At 36.2% G+C, this 19315-nt stretch overlaps 1 protein-coding gene and 1 long non-coding RNA gene across 9 annotated transcripts; one reads left to right on the top strand and one right to left on the bottom strand.

Moving 5' to 3' along the window:
• Positions 1 to 318: 318 nt before the first annotated feature.
• Positions 319 to 3854, bottom strand: LOC127965329 (uncharacterized). The gene is made up of 2 exons (XR_008155277.1): positions 3628 to 3854; positions 319 to 931 (listed from the first exon to the last, which is right to left on the bottom strand). It is a non-coding gene; the product is annotated as an uncharacterized LOC127965329 (long non-coding RNA).
• A 208-nt stretch (positions 3855 to 4062) lies between these two features.
• Positions 4063 to 14186, top strand: LOC127965319 (serine/threonine-protein kinase PRP4 homolog). 8 transcript variants are annotated; one of them, XM_052566080.1, is made up of 16 exons: positions 4063 to 4371; positions 8163 to 8358; positions 8493 to 8606; positions 8702 to 8752; positions 8843 to 8884; positions 9018 to 9107; positions 9225 to 9305; positions 9480 to 9563; positions 9703 to 9786; positions 9928 to 10011; positions 10152 to 10235; positions 10349 to 10432; positions 10518 to 10690; positions 10972 to 11036; positions 11632 to 11732; positions 13811 to 14186. In XM_052566080.1, exons 2-16 carry the CDS (start codon positions 8166 to 8168, stop codon positions 13921 to 13923), a joined length of 1443 nt encoding a protein of 480 aa, XP_052422040.1. In that variant the 5' UTR covers positions 4063 to 4371; positions 8163 to 8165; the 3' UTR covers positions 13924 to 14186. The 8 variants fall into 8 exon arrangements, with proteins under 8 accessions (XP_052422040.1, XP_052422041.1, XP_052422039.1 ...); XM_052566081.1 differs by lacking the exon at positions 4063 to 4371 and adding an exon at positions 7962 to 8086 and having other exon boundaries at positions 10152 to 10217; positions 13811 to 14165; XM_052566079.1 differs by lacking the exon at positions 4063 to 4371 and adding an exon at positions 7962 to 8086 and having other exon boundaries at positions 13811 to 14163.
• Positions 14187 to 19315: the final 5129 nt, after the last annotated feature.

Below are 19315 nucleotides of genomic sequence, written 5' to 3'. Positions count from 1 at the left end.
TCAAACTCTGAAATCCTTTCTAACCCCATTATAATACACCAGTGCAAAATATGAAAGGCTTTTTGATGTCACGTGCCAACAAAGGTTTGATATTTTGCCCCTCCTAACAGTTTTGCTACGATAAGACTTTAAACACGTTGATACCTTTCATAATAGCCCTGTAGATTAGCGGCTGAATATGAGAGTAATTAATCATGCTGTGGTGATATATGACGTACAGAGCAAGGAATTTGCAAACAATGGGGTGGTACTGCAAAAAGCTCCTTTCAAAAGCAAATGCAATGGCATTAGTTTCACAAACAATGCAATCTGAACAACTTACAGAGTTTACCATGCACGTTTATTATGCAGGTATGAAAAGAAAAGACGAGAGCCTTCATTCTTTAGTGACACAAAAAGTGAAGGTAAATAGCGTGTGGCTGGATAATGACATGGCAACATGACTTGGACAGCAGGCTAATTCTATGGATTTGAGTAAACAGTGATTGTTTTGTGTGCCATCATGTCTGTTTTGATTGGGAGAGATGTTTGCAGAGCAGTATGGAGGGTCAAAAGTGGTTAAACATCACAGGAGCACAGCTAAAACACTTTTTTGGACAGTTAAAGTAAGTTATTACGATTAGTGAAAACACTATACAGTGTTTGTGACAGGCTGTTTGTTTAATTCAGGCTTCTCTCGCTCTCTCATAAACACATGCATCCACACATCCTCTTGGGCTAAAACCTTGACTGTGACGTCACAATGAAATGGCCAGTTGTACTATGAATCATTGCTCATGCCAATAGCCTTTCCCAGCTGTTGAAGAGACATCTGTGTATGTTTTTCTTCATGTTGTTGAGGGTTTTTTTTTCTTCAGATGAATGAAAAATTAAAGATGAGGTAGGCCTATATTTATCTTCCTCATCTTTATGTGGCATGGACACAGACCACCTGCAAAAATATGCAAAAAAGAAAAAAAAACGGCCTCAGTATGTATTTGCATTTTATGTATTTTTAGTTATCGATCTGTCACAGAAAAAAACAACAACACTCATTCCCATTTTCATGCATATTTGAAATACATAGCAGAAATAACGAAAAATATAAAAATGTCAGGTCAAGTTTTACAAAATTATACATAATACAAGGTGTTAAATCCATAAGCATCCCTATGATAAACATATTTTAGCACTTAGCATTTTTATATATTTTTAATTTTTTTTGACTATATTGTAAAACTTAATTTCTCATTCAAATTTTAGCAGTTATGTTTAACAACTCACTTATTAAACTCAAATTACGTGACCGTCCAAGTTGATGGTCCATTAATATTTATATATATATTTATTTATTTATTTATTTATTTACCTTAAAACTATCCATAATAATATGATTGTGCCAAAAGGTTCCAAGAAAATGTGCATTATTTTAGCATTGATGGCACAAGGAGTTATTGTAAATGGTGTCATTTAGCACCGGGTTTTATATGTGTAATTAGTTGTAATAACTTGTGTTTTAGACTAATAAAATATGTCTGAGAGCTCATTAGTGTGCTGTCTTAATTATGAATTATGGAGCTGGCTTGAATGAGCCCTTGCAGGGAAAATGCAATCATTTGTGTTTTAGCTAATAAGATATATCTCATTCTTATGCTGCACAGCTCGATAATGCATCTTAATGTGCATTTTGTATTCCTTTAATTTGGTGCAGAATACTTTACATGTCAGATCATGGAATTAAAAAGGTTTGGAAACAGCATTTAATGCGAAAGGGCACAGTTTCTCTGAAAAAGATTTGAGAAATGATATTATAAGAGTGCAATGACCTAAATGTCTGTTCGGATTAAATTACACAAGGTTAAGAGTCTAGAGCAGAGCCCAGGTGGCATCATGTTACAGGTTACATAACAAATAGGATCATATCAAAGTCAGATTACATTCAAAGCAGAGAGATATGCAAACAGGTGGGGTTAAAGTCATCTGCAATGCAAACGGCACGCTGCAATTTCGTTGCTAGCGTGTGACCTTTAGGGTTGTGCAGGAACGGTGCTTTAGGTACAGTCAGGTGAAAGTATATGACATTTGAACAGAGGTGGGTAGAGTACCCAAAAACTTTACTCAAGTAAAAGTAAAAGTAATTCTAGAAATATTTACTCAAGTAAAAGTAAAAGTGCTAGTCTTGAATAGTTACTTGAGTAAGAGTAAAAGAGTATCGGATAAAAAATCTACTCAAGTAGTTAGTTACTAGTTACTTTGGGTCATATATACGGAGCCTATTTTTATTTAGATAAATAGATAAAATGTATGTAATGTATGTGTGTGTGTATAAATGTATATATTTCATCAGCCTTTACTCCAATGTATGTAATTTATTATAAAACCCTGTCTGTTTACTTAAGTAACAAATATAGGTGTCATGCCATAACATATTTTTAATACGACTGACTTTATATTAAATGTGAATTTAACATTGAAAGTTAATGTGATATAAATATTGCTACTAATCTTTCATTGTTCAGAAAGAGAGCAAATAACATCTACATGATTAAAGATCATTTTCACTGAATGTCTAGATTTCAATCACTCTCAGAAACTCCCATTAAAATCGCTGAAACTGTTAACACTGTGAAATCAATATCTTAATTATAGATTCGTACACACATCTGCACTTTGTTGTTTCTGACGAGAGAATTCGCCAGAAAGAGGTCTCCATTCAGTGAGCGAGTGAAGGAAGCACCGGCATTTTAGCGATGACTCATCTGAACACCTCTGATTGGCCTGATTGCATTCAAAAGCTCAACAGAATCTTGTGTGATTGGTTATAATGCGCAGCACTGTAAAAACGCGTCTGTCTCTGGCTCAGCGCCAGCAAGCGATCAAAGATCTGAATTTAGCAGCTGATATGACTTGTTGAACGTACTCGCACCGGTGTGATTGTTTTAAAACTAATAAAATCTTAATCGGCTATTTTTTTGTCTTTTGGAAGCTGCATTCAACTTGACTCCCCTCTGTTATAAGCCACACACTTACAACAAACTAATGTTACAGTGGTATCGTGTACTGTAATCGAATGTAGCCCAAGTTATTACCTGTTAAACAGTAGACAGCACACGTGGTGTTCATCTAATAAGGATCTCCATCGCAAGCAAATAATAGCTTTTGTAGATTTGCTTTCAATTCAGTGCAGTTCCATAGCCCCGTTTTCAGCGCTGCTGATATTCTTAAACGTTACAACTCTCTGAGTGAACCGCTTCAGACGCTCAGCGCGTGCGGCAGGGAACTGAACGACTCATTCAAACTGATTCATGAACAAATTCACTCGTTTGCCAATTGGTTTGATCAAGCCTTTGAACAGAATTGACTCAAAAGAATGAATCATTCGCGAATGGGCATCGCTCATTTCCCAGAGAAAAGTAGACGGCGTGTTTGGAATAAACTGAAGCATTTATAACATTTATTGCATGAAGATAAAGTAACGAGAGGGGCGTCGGCCACAGTAACGAAGTAAAAGTACAGATTTTTCCCAAAAAATTTACTCAAGTAAGAGTATAAAGTACCCATCTTTAGATATACTCCGAAAAGTATTAGTTACCCCGAAAAATTACTCAAGTAAATGTAACGAAGTAAATGTAACTCGTTACTACCCACCTCTGCATTTGAATCAGTTGATTTCTTTGCATCGTGTTTGCATTCCTCCAAGATTAACCAGCAGCGTGGGATGACCTGCCTTTTTTTTTTTTACCTCCGTCTGTGGAGGAGGTGTCATGTTTTGTTGCCTCCCCCATCAGCTGACTTTTCTTTCCCTTTTCTATTCTTCTATGCTTTGTCATGTCTGCACTGCATAAAATGATCTTATTTGTTTAGTTTTTTCTTCTTTTCCAGTAGTAGTAACTATTGAAATTTTCGGTGTCGATAAGCAAAATGACAAATAACCCAGTAAACAATTACCGTCTTTCAACGTTGAAATATGGTTGTAAATAAGTCGGTCCGCCTGGGACTGGTTTACAACGTGATTTCAACTAAGGAGTGGCTGGACTGTTTGACTACGTGTTTTCAACTGATCGCGTTTTCAGCTAGATAATCTGTTATACATGCTAAAACAACAGAGAAAGCAAATTACCAAACCATGTTCATTATTATCTTAAATAAATGTAAAGAGTTTTACATATTCCGTAAAAGTTAAACAACTGCGATTGAGGTGCAATGAGGATTCATCCATTGCTATAATTAACACACCCCACGAGGTGGCGGTAATGCGCCATTAAAGATAGTTGACAACCACCATTAAAACGAAAGAAGAAGAAGCAGCGCGTGAATGTGGCGCGAAAAAAGCCCAGCGCCAACCGCCAGATTCCAGAAAGCTCTTCACGACTCAGAAAGCAGCTGTGTAAAGTAAGTAGCTATGACAAAATAATTAGATATGATAGCAAAATAAGTGTAACGTTGAAAACGTTTAGCTTATTTCAACCAAACCTGACTTTTTTTTTTTTATTATTGTGAACGTAATTACAGTAGTTAGCTAGACATTCGGCTACCCTGAGTGTCCATAGCCACACCACACGGATCGACAGTTAGCTAATAAATTACCCAAATGCGGATATTAATAAGCCATTAAAGTTTAACTGTTGGTGATTATTTTGTAATTTAGTTATGTTATATCGAGGTAGATAGCCAGATTAATTAATTTTAGCTTTGTTTATGCTATAATCTTCCTTTAAAACATTACCTCAGCTAGGTTGCCCAACTTAACTGATAGAATTTAGCTGTACGGCTAAGTGTTTAGTTTTGTGTTTTTCTTCAAGCTAGCAAGCACAAAACCTCATTGTTAACTAGATGGTGAAGTTCAAGATTGAGAATGAGACGTCACGCGTTTCACTCCGCGAAGGCGCCGCCATTTTAGAGTCCTGCAACGGGTCGGGTAACGGCACGTTACCCTTATAAAAGTGGATAAAACGGGTGGTGACATTCCTAAAATTCACGGGCGATGATGCGGGCGGATAATGAACTCCTTGCAGACGGGTAACCTTAGTAGCAGATGAAAAATATGTGCTTGAAGAGCTCTTTTCCAAAACGCCATTGTCATATCATTTTTGCTCCATCAACGTGTCATGCCAAATCCTGCGCTGTGTCTGAAATCGTTCACTCATTCACTAATCCCTATATAGTGTATGGCAGTTGAGTTCACTATACCTATCAGGAAGGAGTGAACAAATTAATAAGTGAACGGATTCGGACAGTGATGTAACGTATAGCCTACACTGCGCGTGAGACTTGGAGCTGTTGCTTATATTACATGTAACCTTACCTAATTAAAAAAAATAATACTAATAGCAATAATACTCAATTACTTTATATTGCAGTTATACATACCTCCGCGTCAGCTTTGTGGTTTCATCGATGGTATATAATATATAAATTTTTTTTTTTGTAATGCTTTCATAATCATTAAATGCGTACTGATCAATAAATAACGTACTGAGAACAAAAATAAACACGTTCATAATTATGTATTTATTATTTTTAGTATCTTGACACTCTTTCAAGCAGCGTTTTGAGCTCAGATAAGATGGTTGAGCGTCCTCAGGCGACCGTTAATTTTACATCAGAATACACTTGGTGCTGAACTTTGTGGGGGCGGGTCTCCAAAAATTGACCTGTGCAGGACTTTGGTTGCCATGGTTGTGACAGAGCAGCTTGATATGCCTTTGCATTTTCTCTACAGTACACACTCTAAAAAAAATATTCAGTGGCTTAGAAAATATCTCAGTAATAATTAACTTTATAAAATTAAGAAAATCTCTGAATATAATTTACTTGATTGTTTGAGTTGAAAATATAATTTTTTCTAAAAATAAGTTGTACAAAAAAAAAATCACTAAAATAATTTTGTATATTTGACTAACCAATTATTTATATAATTTATATATTTGTGAAATTTCTATCAAAATATTTGAGAATGGAGAATTAAACTGATCTCAAGAACCACAAATATTACTTAATATTATTACAAGAAAGATATCCTTCCAAAACGTTGGCAGTCCTTGAGAGAATCCAGGATTACATTTAAATTGAAGCAAGCATCATGATGTCTGCACATAAATGTACCTCCTATAATTAGCAAACACTATAAAACTTGCTTAATAATGTTTTAAAAATCAAATCAATTTAAAAAATGTACAATGTCAACATACACTTATATTACTATTGCAGATATGACATACTTAAGAAGTTGGAGAAAAAGAAAAGCAGAAGTTAATGCCATTGCTCAGTTGGATAGTGATGACAACCTTGAAATTAATTCGCTACCAAGTGATAGAAGTGATGGTGATGGACTTCAAGAAGTTGTACAAGATAATGAATCCGATTATGGATACACAGAGCATGTAGAATCCTCTGACTCTGAGCCTGAAATCCTGAGTTTACACCCTGACAGTGATACACCAGATATTGGCTGTGATTTAAGGACTTGGTCAACAAGTAATTCAGTCACTCAAACGTCATTGAATGAGCTACTAGGCATCCTACGTAGACATGGGCACCAGCTGCCAAAGGATGCACGCACCCTCCTTTCAACCCCCAAAACCGTTGAATGTCTTTCTAGATGTAATGGGCAGTACATTTATTATGGTTTAGAACAAGGCATTAAACTAAAGATTGCACAGTGCCAATCCTTTTCACAAAACCTTGTTGAGTTGTGTGTGAACATTGATGGCGTACCACTTTTTAAATCAAACAGTGTTCAATTTTGGCCCATATTGGCACAGTTTCACACTTTTGATCCTTTCATTGTTGCACTTTTCTGTGGAACAGCAAAGCCAAGTCCTTTGGATGATTTTGTCAAAGACCTTTTGGAAGAGTTTCAGCATCTCAAAGCTGTTGGGATGGAGTATGAAGGTCAACTTTATGCTATCACCCTTAAGGCCTTTATATGTGATGCACCAGCAAGATCATTTTTAAAGTGCGTAAAAAACCACAATGGGTACTCCAGCTGTGAAAGATGTTTGGCCAAAGGATCGTGGGAAGGTAGAGTAGTTTTTAACAGTCATGAGAGCTTTAGAGCAAGAACAGACGAGGAGTTCAGTCAAGTACTGTATGAAGATCACCAGACTATAAAAAGCCCACTTATTGATGCAGGCATACCTTGCGTGAGCTCTTTTGTGTTAGACTATATGCATTTGATTTGTTTAGGAGTAGTAAAACGTGTTCTAGTCTTTTTGTCTCGGGGTCCAAAAGTGTGCCGGCTATCTGCAAGACAAAAAGATGAGATCTCAGAAAAACTAAACAAGCTGAATGGATCCATGCCAAGTGAGTTTGCAAGGCAGCCCAGGGGTTTGAGGGAACTGGATAGATGGAAAGCAACTGAATTTCGACAGTTTGTTTTATATACTGGACCAAATGTTCTTCGAAATGTAGTTTCACATGAAGTGTATACTCACTTTTTGACATTGACAGTGGCTCTGTCAATCCTGCTGAGCTCTGATGAGAACACAAGACGTTCATATATTGCATATGCTGAGGAGCTTCTAAAATACTTTGTTGAAAGGTGTGATGACCTTTATGGAAAAACATTTGCAGTCTACAATGTGCACTGCCTGTTGCATCTGCATGAAGATGCTTCTCGCTTCAACTGTTCACTAAATGACATCTCATGTTTCCCATTCGAAAATCATCTGCAAGTAATAAAAAAATTGGTCAAAAATAGCCACAATCCAATTGCTCAAGTAACAAAGCGGATAAGTGAGATCGAAAATGCAAAGAAAGGCATCAACAAGCCTCAAGAGACAAGGTCATGTTTTTATATATCAACCAAAGATAAAGACCACTGCTTTATGCTTCACAATGAAAATTTTGCATTTGTGAAGGAAAAAAGGCAAGATGGAACTTTGGTATGTGATGTGCTGAGCCAAAAGGACACAAGAGACTTTTTTAAGAAGCCATGTGAGTCAAGGCTATTGAATATAGTCTATGTTCAAAGAAAACGGACAAAGACAAAGTTATTGCAAACCAAAGACCTTTACCGGAAAGTTGTTTGTCTCCCTTGTGAACAAGGGCATGTCCTTTTTCCTCTCCTCCATGGAATGGAGCACAGGAAATGAACATAAATAACGTATGTAATATTTACTATTATTAAAAATAGTAGTGCACTGTGTAGTTCTAAATTAAATTATCTAATTGTGTTTCAGGCAATGGTATACGCACGGGCTGTTTGGGTGGAGAATGGGAAGCAGATGGAAGGAGTTTTGCCATTGAACTGGATTGACACAGAGACCAAAGTGGTGCGATGGCCTCTAAAAAACGTGTCTGTGGCACATAAGCACCTTTTACAACCAGAAGAGGACTGGTTAAGCTTTGAATTTGTAAAAGTCAAAGTGACATCAGGTGAAAAAAACAAATATTTTGAATGTTATTTCTGGCTTTTTTTTTATTTTAATTTAATAATTTGTTACAATCCTATAATACTCGAATACGTATTACTATTGTTAGTAGTGTTTTTTTTTATTCTTGATTTTTAGTAAGCCGACAGGAGTGTGAAAAATATAATTACACCTCAGCTCAAACCGAAGAGGAGGACACAGTCAGTCAAAAGAGAATGAAGAAAAGAAGGAAATTTGAAGATTATGTTCAAGGTAATTTATTTGGTCCTATTTAAGGACATGCATTAAACAATGAGCATATAATGTAAACAATCACATATCATAAGTGACAAATATAATATTGGCAGGGTCAGATTTGTCTCCTGAGGAGGATGAGTCATTGCCAGACAAGAAAAAGGGTGAGTACAGTTTAAGTTGTTTGTGTAAACTGTATTAGTATTCATCATTATCTGACCATGATTAATTTCATTGTGCATGTTCTTGTCTAGAGGATACAGTGTTGCTTCCGGTTCCTCCGCCAAAAATTAAGGGTGAGTAAAATAGCTGGGCTGGTCCAGTGGTATAATTCAGTAATCAAACTTCAGGAAATGGATGGCAATATGAGTTTTCTGTCATTTTAAGTTGCTGTACTGCTTCTGGTTTTGGAATTCCTTTTAACCACAGGACAAAATGCAATGCTGCTCGAGTTACCTGCACCCCCAGAACTGGCTAACACCACCATTAGACAACCAGAGAGTCCTGCATCTTCAGACAGTAATTTCCTTTTTTTAATTTTTTTATTCTACTTGTTCACAATGCTGATGGAATATAAAGTATTTTTAAGCCTGGGTTCAAAACAAAGTGTTTCAACCATTTCTGTTCCTTTTTCAGTTTCTGGATGTTCTTGTCCAACGCATCACCGTTCGCCCACAAGGTCTGAATCATTAGAAGCATTTAGTCCAGAGTCAGACAGTAAGTCAGTAAAACAAATTTTTTTTAATTGGCTAGTACATTTTTTTTTTATTGCATTCTTCATAGTTGTCATTTCTCCTACCTCACTCATTGACATTATTGCAGGAGCAAAAAAAAAAAAAACACACATTTCATTGAGCTTTAACGCAGGTTTTTTTTTTTGTTGTTGTTAAGGGTCTAGGCGTTCTCGCACACCTCAGCGTGGAGTTCAAAAGCAATCACAGTTCGGGAGCAGAAAAGGTCGGGCATCCTCATCCAGTGAGTCCTTAATCATTTGCATTCTTCATAGTTGTCAATTCTCCTACCTCACTTATTGACATTATTGCAGGAGCAAAAAAAAAAAAAACACACATTTCATTGAGCTTTAACGCAGGTTTTTTTTTTTTTTGTTGTTAAGGGTCTAGGCGTTCTCGCACACCTCAGCGTGGAGTTCAAAAGCAATCACAGTTCGGGAGCAGAAAAGGTCGGGCATCCTCATCCAGTGAGTCCTTAATCATTTGCATTCTTCATAGTTGTCAATTCTCCTACCTCACTTATTGACATTATTGTAGGAGCAGGTGTCTTTTAAAAACGATTTCAATGAGCTTCAATGCTGTTTTTATTTAATAAATTTTTCTTTAAGGATCTATAGGGTCTCGCACACCTCAGCGTGGAGTTCGAAAGCAATCACAGTCCGGGAGCAGAAAGAGTCGGGAGTCCTCATCCAGTGAGTCCATGATTAATTTCATTCTTCATAGTTGTCAATTCTCCTACCTCACTTAGTGACATTATTGCAGGAGCAGCTGTCTTTAAAAAATGATTTTAATGAGCTTCAATGCTGTGTTTTATGTAATAAAAAATTTTTAGGATCTAGGCGTTCTCGCACACCTCAGCGTGGAGTTCGAGAGCAATCACAGTCCGGGAGCAGAAAAGGTCGGGCATCCTCATCCAGTGAGTCCTTAATCAGTTGCATTCTTCATAGTTGTCAATTCTCCTACCTTATTGACATTATTGCAGGAGTAGCTGTCTTTAAATTTTAATCAGCTTCAATTTTTTTTTTTCAGGATCTAGGCGTTCTCGCACACCTCAGCATGGAGTTCAGATGCCATCAGAGTCCGAGAGAGGCTTATTCCCCATGTCTCAAGCTAGTACGTCCATAGTCAATATTTATTATTGTATGATTCTTTAGTAATCATAAAGTAAAAAAAATAATTAATGTATTTTCTTCCACAGAATACCAGAAGTCAGTGCTTGGAAAGCTTGTAGAAATTCTTGATGAGATAAAAAGAGTCGGAAGGCACTATGAGCCACTGAATTCTGCTGTCCATGTTGCTAGGCTAGAAACCTTTGAAGATTTTGCAGAAGAAGAGGCACGTCTCAAGGAACGCAACCTCTGGGAACAAAGGGTATGATTTCTACAGAAATTGGACTAAACTGTGTCAATAAGACTAGACTTCCAAGTCTCCAAAAAGTCTAAATTATCTATAATGTGCAAAAAATATGCTTTTTGCAGAATCTGTTAACATGCACACAGCTTTATAGGATGTTATTGTATGGATGAGTCAACATGAGTAGTTCCCATTTAAGCTCAATCTGGCAACAATCAGATTGTTATTTACAAACTATATTTACAACACCATTGGTTTATTCATAATGTATTGAGTGGCTTTTCATGTGTCATGTACAGGTGTCCCAGCTCTCAAAGGTGGGAGGGAGGAATAACAAAGACTGCGTCCATAAAGTAATGGACAGGTATTAAACAACTTTCTCATGCTCAGAAAATAGAATGTAATTATGCAGTTAATTACAGTTAATTATTATGCAGTTAATTAGCTCCGGACCGAGACTCGAACTCGCAACCCCCCGGACTCCCAATCAAAAGGTTGTGAGTTCTAGCCTCGGGCCGGCAGGAATTGTAGGTGGGGGGGAGTGCATGTACAGTTCTCTCTCCACCTTCAATACCACGACTTAGGCACCCTTGAGCAAGGCATCAAACCCCCAACTGCTCCCCGGGCGCCGCAGCATAAATGATGAACACTGCTCTGGCTGTGTGTTCACAGTGTGTGTGTGTGTGTGTGTTCACTGCTCTGTGTGTGTGCACTTCGGATGGGTTAAATGCAGAGCACGAATTCTGAGTATGGGTCACCATACTTGGCTGAATGTCACTTCACTTTTTTTTCACTTTAGTAAAATTTTTACTCCTTGTCTGCTCTGTTTGCCCTCCTCTTAGCACGTAGAAAAGCATAAATGCAGAAAGGGATGATTCATTAGGAATAATGCAAGCAGAAAGGAATATTTGTAGAATGTAGGCGTTGACCTCACTATGATTTTCTGCATGTTTTCTCAGGCTTTTCACCAACAGCCTAATGGCTGCTTTCAACATGAAGGGGCGGGGTCGCAGTGAGAAAAAAGCCTTCCAGGATACCGTTCATTACTCTGTGGTAAAAGGTAACTGCATTTTTCATGTTTATACAGGTGCTTCTCAAATTAGAATAGTGGAAAAGTTTATTCATTTTAGGAATTTAACTTAAATGGTCCAATATGTAAATTTCTTCACCGCTAGGGGTTGCTAACCTCTTACAAGACACACGCGACACGAGTCCTGGAATATAAAGGAATATTGACAATTCTACCGAAATAGATGGAAGTGTTGTATTACTACTCACAGGTCAGTTTATTAGACGAATGAAACTTGCAGCGCTGTTTCACTTGGTCAAACCATTACACGATCAAACTTCGTTTGTCTGTATGAGACTAGCAGTAATTTCAACATTATAATTACATACAGATCCTATACTAACATTTCATCTTGTAAACTATATAACATTGATTAGTTTTATGTACATTTTCTTACCTGTCTAATAAAGTACATTTAAGAGCAGTGTCAAGTAGAAGTTCGTCTCGGACGTAGAGATCTCAAACACCACGCTGATGTTGATCCACGTTTTAGTTTAGTTTTTTTAATCCAAAGTCTGCTTGCCATGGTCCATAATGTTTGAACGAAAGAACAAGCGTGCAGATAGACATTTTGAACTACAGTTGTCCACGTCTGTCAACTTGGTTACAATCAGAGGCCTTTGCTTACTATCCTGTTGTTAAGTGATGACGTAAGAAGCGCTGTTTCCGGGTCCAAGCCTCAACTTGAGAATACGACCTCAGCAGCTGTTTTTGAGCACTATTTTTTCATATTAATAATTTAAGCTAAACGCTTTCAAACTTACGGTATACACTACAGTCTCCATGCTCACAGTATCCCAAACACAAATAATTTTTATATATATTTTTTATATTTATATTTTCATTGTCTGGCTATCTGGGACTTTGATATGGAGTTAAAGGTTAAGATTAACTTTTTTCACTAGTATTCTATCACATTGTGAGTTTATATTAGCACCTTTTGTTGTTTTCTCGTGGTAACTGAGAGCGTTTGGACACGGAAGCGCTGCTACGTCATGTCAGACTTAACAAGCGAATACAGCGGAAACCAGGGAGAACGCGGATATTACGTCAGTGACGGGCGACAAGTGAAGAAAATATCTGGGACGGACAATTATTTAATTGAAAATTTTATCTGAAATTAAAAATCTCTGGGGACTTTTGGGATATTGTAAGTACACAACTGCAGGAAATATAACACTGTTCAAGTGATTTGGGAATATTTTATTACAAAATTCCTACATATTTGACCTTTTAATATTTGAAACTTATTTATTATATAGACTCATTACATGCAAAGTGATTACATGCAAAGAGATTTCAAGCCTTAATTTGTTGTAATTTAGATTATGGCTTATGAAACCCCCAAATTCAAAATCTCAGAAAATTTTAATAAAACATCAAAATTGATAAGAAAAGGGATTTTAAATTCAGAAATGTTGGCTCTCTGAAAAAATAATCATGCATATGTACTAGGTTTTCTAAACAGAATTTATTTTATTTTTATGTATTAGAACAAAACTGTGTGGTGTCTATATTAAGGCACTGGGCATTTCAAATATTTTTGAAATCGTGCTTATTTTCTAAATTACTTATTTCCAATTTAATTTTCTGATTTCCCATGGGCCCCCTCTCACTAGTTCTCTTGGTCCCCCCATTTTTTTAAATCCTGGAATCGCCTCTGCTGATTACATATGCATGATTATACTTTTCAGAGGGCCAACATTTCAGTATTTTCTATCTTTTTTTTTATGTAATATTATAATTTTCTGAGATTTTGAAATTGGGGGTTTCATAAGCTGGAAGCCAATAATCATAAAAATTATAACAAAGGTTCACTTGGCATGTAATGAGTCTATAATAATACATTAGTTTCACCTGTTAAGTTGAATTCCTGAAATTAACTTTTTAATGACATTTCTAATTTGAGAAGCACCTGTGTATATATGTAATTTAGCTTACCAATTGTATTTCTTTTGGGAAGGTATGCAAATCATGCAATTGATAATGTAAATACAATGTGTAGTAGGGGCCTTAATGATGTAAGACATGGTTTATTCATGCACCATCTAATATATTTTCTTTTGCAGCCGCAGTAATGAAGTGGAGTAAAACCGCCACAGAAGTGGAAATCAGGGCTGCCATGGCTGAGACACTTAAACATGCTCCAGGGAGAGCTGGAGGTGGAGGTCGCAAAGTTTGAACTTTTAGTGTACATTTTCTTTCTTAGAGTTGTTTTGTTGACTCTTGGAAAGTGAACTGTGTTGGTTACTGGACCCCGACCTATGTTTACTGGACTGACTCTTATGTGAAATATCTGTGTTGGTTACTGGACCGACCTATGTTAATTGCACTACTCTAATGTGAAATCTGTGTTGGTTACCGACTGTTTGCACTATTTAAAATGTGCTGTTTTAATTAATAAAGTGATTATATGCTAACCCTTTAAAGCTTTGTTTCATTCATATGTTAATATGAAATGTTATTTGGAATGTTAATGTGGACTTGAGAATTGACAACAATAGGCATTTAGTAAATGTTAAAGATCTACCTGTTTTCAACGTTGAAAAGTAGGACAAATTTGACGTCTTTTCAATTTTCATTTTCAACCTTCAGTGGACCATTATTAGACGTTGAAGATTGACCTGTTTTCAACGTTGAAAAGTAGAACAAATTTGACGTCTTTTCAATTTTCATTTTCAACCTTCAGTGGACCGTAATTAGACGTTGAAGGTTTACGTTTATTCAACGTCTAATAGACGACTTTTTGCTAGCTGGGAAGTCTTGTTTTCTGAATTTAAGTGGGTTTACATATAAAGGACTAATTTGCCCCCAAAATTTTACATTTGCTTAACATTTGCATCCATGATGTAGATGAGTTTGTTTCTTCATTAAACAGATTTGGAGAAATTTAGCATTACATCACTTGCTCACCGATGGATCCTCTGCAGTGAATGGGTGCCGTCAGAATGAGAGTCCAAACAGATGATAAAAATATTATTATTAAATATTGTGTTCCTGTAGCTTAACTGGTAGAGTACTGTGCTAGCAAGCAAGCAAGCGCACGGTTGGGGGTTCGATTCCCCGGGAACACATGATATGTAAAAATTGATAGCCTGAATGCACTGTAAGTCGCTTTGGATTAAAAGCGTCTGCTAAATGCATAATTTTAATTTATTTTAAATATTATAAGTAATCCACACAACACCATCCATTAATTAACATCTTTTGAAGTGAAAATCTGTATGTTTTTAAGAAATCCTTTCTTAAGGCAATTTAACCATAAATCATTGCTTCTGGTCAAAATTTGAGTCCATAATCCATAATAATGTTTTCTCCAGTGAAAAAGTCTATCTAATGTTGTCGTCTCACTTCAAAATCCACACATTTTTTACAACTGTTTTGGACTGTTTTCAATTGTAAATGGTGCTTGATCCATGCATATTTCTCTCCTGATTCAGATTAGATTTTATGGATAGAGAACTTGTATTTTAGTCAGAACCAAGCATTTGAAGTTAAAAACAAACTTAATGATCAATTTGTTTATTAAAAACATGCAGCGTGTGTATTGCTTAAATTTCTTGTGAACTATTGTGATGTTATCAGCTGTTTGCACTCACCTTCTGACGGCACCCATTCATTGCAGAGGATCCATTGGTGAGCAAGTAATGTAAAGCTAAATTGTCATTTTTTGGGTTGAACTATCTCTTTACAGCCAGAAAAAAAAGAAGGAGAAATGTAACTTATTTTCCTTCTGAATTTATTTTATTTTTATTACCCCTGTAGATTTTTTTATGTGTTTCATGCTTAAACTCTCTTAATTTTGATGAATATTTCAGAAAACAAGACTCAAGGTTTTTTGCTTTAAGAATGTTTGCACAGAAAAACACAATAAAATGGAAAAATATGATTTATTTATTTATTTTTATTTATTTTTATTTATTCTTTTGCAGTGGCAGCTCACCAGTCTCTTTGTTTACTCAGATTGTTTATTCTCAAAGTCTATTCCAGTTCCACCGTGACTCAGAAAACTTTCTGACACCACTATAAGCACGGAGCGGAAAAGTTTGTGTTGTTGAATGTGTTGAATGTCTCACCACCAAAACCAAGAAACTCCTCCAGAGGCTTTCATCGTCTTTTGCGTGGGCAGCACATTCCCTGTTTCTGAAAGGTCACATTTGAGGGAGACCCCTCATTAATGTCACGGGGTAAAAATACTATACTGGGCTTTCTTTTCAGAGATATCAAAATCAAACGGAGTCGCCAATCTTCAACTCGTGTTAAGAAAGAAATGTAGGTGCTTTCCGCAACCCACCAGTCTCTAAATTGTGTATTCGCGTAGAGTGAGCCAGATATTGCACAGAAATATATAAGAAATACAAACAGATTTATTTCAAAACACAGGCGATGGCAAAAATGTGATTCAAAAGAGACATTTTGCGTAAGAGACAGTATTAGGAAAGAAGTCAACATTTCTTTTTTTTTGCTAAATTGCAAGCAGCATTGTCTGATCTATGAATTATGGCTGGATTGAATGAGCTCTTAATCTGAAACATATTTTTTGTCTGGAAGATAATCTTCATCATCTGCTTCACAGATGAATTGAGGTCACCGAAAGTAAAACATTACACCTATTGATAATAAGTTTAATGCCACGTTTCATTCCATGACAAACAAGTATGTGTTTTACAATCCTGTTGTTCAAACTGTCATCTATGTTATGATGTATTGCTACCACCATATTAGCCTCGTGCGTCTGTTTGAGTGTTGACGCACCAATTACCAGCCGATCTTTATCTGTATCAGCCATTTCAAACGACTTAATTCCTCTGCGGGGTTGCCTCAGGCATAAATAAATGTGTGTGTGTGTGTGTGTGTGTGTGCATGTGTGTGTGTGTGTGTGTGCATGAACGAGACTGTGTGTCCAAAGGGAGGGGTTTGCTTGTGCATGCACATATTTTGTTTGCAAATGTAAGATCTCTGAGAAATGCTAATGCCGATGCGGTATACACTCTCTGTGGACATTAAGCATTGTCATATGGATCAGTGTTGTGCATACACAATGAATGATGCACCCCTCCCTCTCTTATTGAGCTGCAGAGCAGATTACTCACAACCTTGGTTTTCTGAAGGAGACTTGAATCTTGCAAAATAGCCCTGCAAGCAGTGTTTTCTAAGAAGAGAATTATGCATTACAATCACTGCAGGTTGCATATTTCCTTGCAAAATGATTTCAAATGCACTGAGGTTTTTGAATATTTCATTTCAAAAGATATCAAGTATGACTGCATACTTTATTTTATGTAATTTGTAGGATTGTGTGTAGCTGAAAAAGTCAACCCTGTTCATTTTAGGAGGTTAAAATACCTTATAAAGTCTTAGTAATGACAAAATGCAATATACGAAATAAAGAATGCATAGCCAGACTGCACAGAGATGCATTTCTATACATATTAAGCACGGGCGTAATTTCCTATGGGGACAGGGGGGACATGTCCCCCCCACTTTTCAAAATCCCGTTCGTGTCCCCCCCACTTTCAAATTAGTTTATGATTTTTTTTAACCGCGCGCCGTCATCGTCATGGAGGAGCAGGACCGAGCAGAACAGACCTGCCTGTCTGTGTGGATGCGCGCGTCCGCATATCGGCAGGGACGTCTCGTGCACACTCTGAATAGTGTAAGCGCACTGAAAGTTCTACTGAGCAGCCGGTATCGCTGTCAGTCATGAAACGCCAGCAACAGATGACTTTAATGTCTTCATGGATGAAAAAAAGAAAAGGAGATGTGAGTTGGTTGATTCAGTAAATTAGCTCAGGTCAGGGTAATCAAAATGTCTGTCTACTTATGTTTTTACATTCTATGGTCTACACACTGATCTATAATATAGATAGATCAGTTGGTCTTCACCTGTTGATGAGCTAACATTAACATACACTGTTGCTAGGTAACTTCAGACCGTTAGCTAGCTAACCTAAACATTTAATGTTGCCTAGAACATTCTGTGTCCACTTTAAACAGCAGCGTTTTCTGTCAGCAATGTATGACAAGCAGACTCTGGCTGCTGTTACAGGCTACTCAACTCATTATACTCAGATGCAGAAATAAAATAAGTCTTAATAATAAATGTTTTCTAAACTTGAGTTATTGTTCACTTGAGTTATTGTTCACTTGAGTTATTGTTCACTTACAATATTTGTTCATTTAAAATGGAAGTTAATTAGTAAAAATTGATTTACTTGTTCAAAGAAAAGGCTTAATGTCAAGCTATTCTGAGTTAGCCTATATTTTATATAGTGTTATGGTTATGTGGTGAGCCTGAGTATAGTTTTACACATCAGCCCAGTCTAGTCTGTAAAGTTATTGATACGCAGTCAGGGTTTTTTTTACACATTAATCTGAAAATGAATGTGGCACACCCAGTTTTTAAAATGTACATCCAGAGGCTCTTTTCTGGCTATGTGGACTCAATATGATCATAACTCAGCTGTTTTCATATCAGAGCACAGATGAGGTGGAGCTGCTTCAGAACAGAGAGGTTGAGATAGGGAGAAGTAGCTCAGAGTTGCAGGTATGTGCTTTGTAAAGGGTCAGGTAATTAATTTTAATCATGTCATGTCAGAAACAGGCTAGCACATTTTCGTATTTCATAGGTGAGACAGGGAAAATTTTTAGTGAACGTTTTTTACTTCATAAAATTATTCTCTCAAGTCTTGGGTACTTAACAATAAATAAAGTAAGACATCTTTTTCTTCCACATAGTAGCCTATTATTCTTTTTGGCAGAATTTATCATTATAAACAACGTAATTATTTCCTGGATTTTGTATCACCATGGTCCCTAACTGTATGTAAATGGAGGAAATGGGATTCAAATCGAAAAAATGTTTTCCCATTTTGTGTCCCCCCCACTTTTCAAACCAAAGTTACACCCTTGATATTAAGTAATACTTTACAAGAATTTTTCATTTGTTAACATTTGTTAACTACAAAATAACAATGAAAAAGACATATATACATAATAATACATGTAATGCATTATTATAATCTAATGTTGCATCTGTTATTAATGTTTAGTGGTTCTGAGCATGAACTAACAATGAACAGTTGTTTTTTTGTTAATGCGGTACAAATCTGCAAACAGTAGTTAATGCCCTAAATAACATAATAGGTTTTTACACCATTTATTAACCTTGTTAATTTAATTCAGTTCATGTTAGTTCAAAGTGCATTAATGTTAACAAATACAACTTTTGATATTTTTATAAATGCATATATTATCAAGAACTAAGATTAATAAATGCTGCATAAGTTGTATTCATTGTTAACTCGTGTTAATTTATTAAACTTTATTATAAAGTGTTCCTGCATATACTAGTTTTGGTAATGCACATATTTTTTTGAGTGGGTCAGGCTTTACATTAAGGTGATGGTTGTTTATTATACAGCATTAATAAATAACTCTGGATAAAAGTCCTTGCTAAATGACAACTTGCTATTTACTTTCTTACTAAATGCCCATCAGAACATGATATTTAAGCTATGTATTTACATGTGTAACGACAGATGAAAAGTGAAAAACAATTACATTCGACCCCT

Source organism: Carassius gibelio, chromosome B9 (assembly GCF_023724105.1).
Source record: "Carassius gibelio isolate Cgi1373 ecotype wild population from Czech Republic chromosome B9, carGib1.2-hapl.c, whole genome shotgun sequence".
NCBI lineage: Eukaryota > Metazoa > Chordata > Actinopteri > Cypriniformes > Cyprinidae > Carassius > Carassius gibelio.
Note: the sequence above shows the minus strand (reverse complement) of the source record. Positions and strands in the feature narration are given on the sequence as shown.

Coding starts and splice junctions, on each gene's coding strand:
- LOC127965319 (XM_052566079.1), top strand. Junction 9,306..9,479: donor ATTTAGTCCAGAGTCAGACA/GTAAGTCAGTAA, acceptor GTTGTTGTTAAG/GGTCTAGGCGTTCTCGCACA. Junction 10,012..10,151: donor GAGTCGGGAGTCCTCATCCA/GTGAGTCCATGA, acceptor AAAAATTTTTAG/GATCTAGGCGTTCTCGCACA.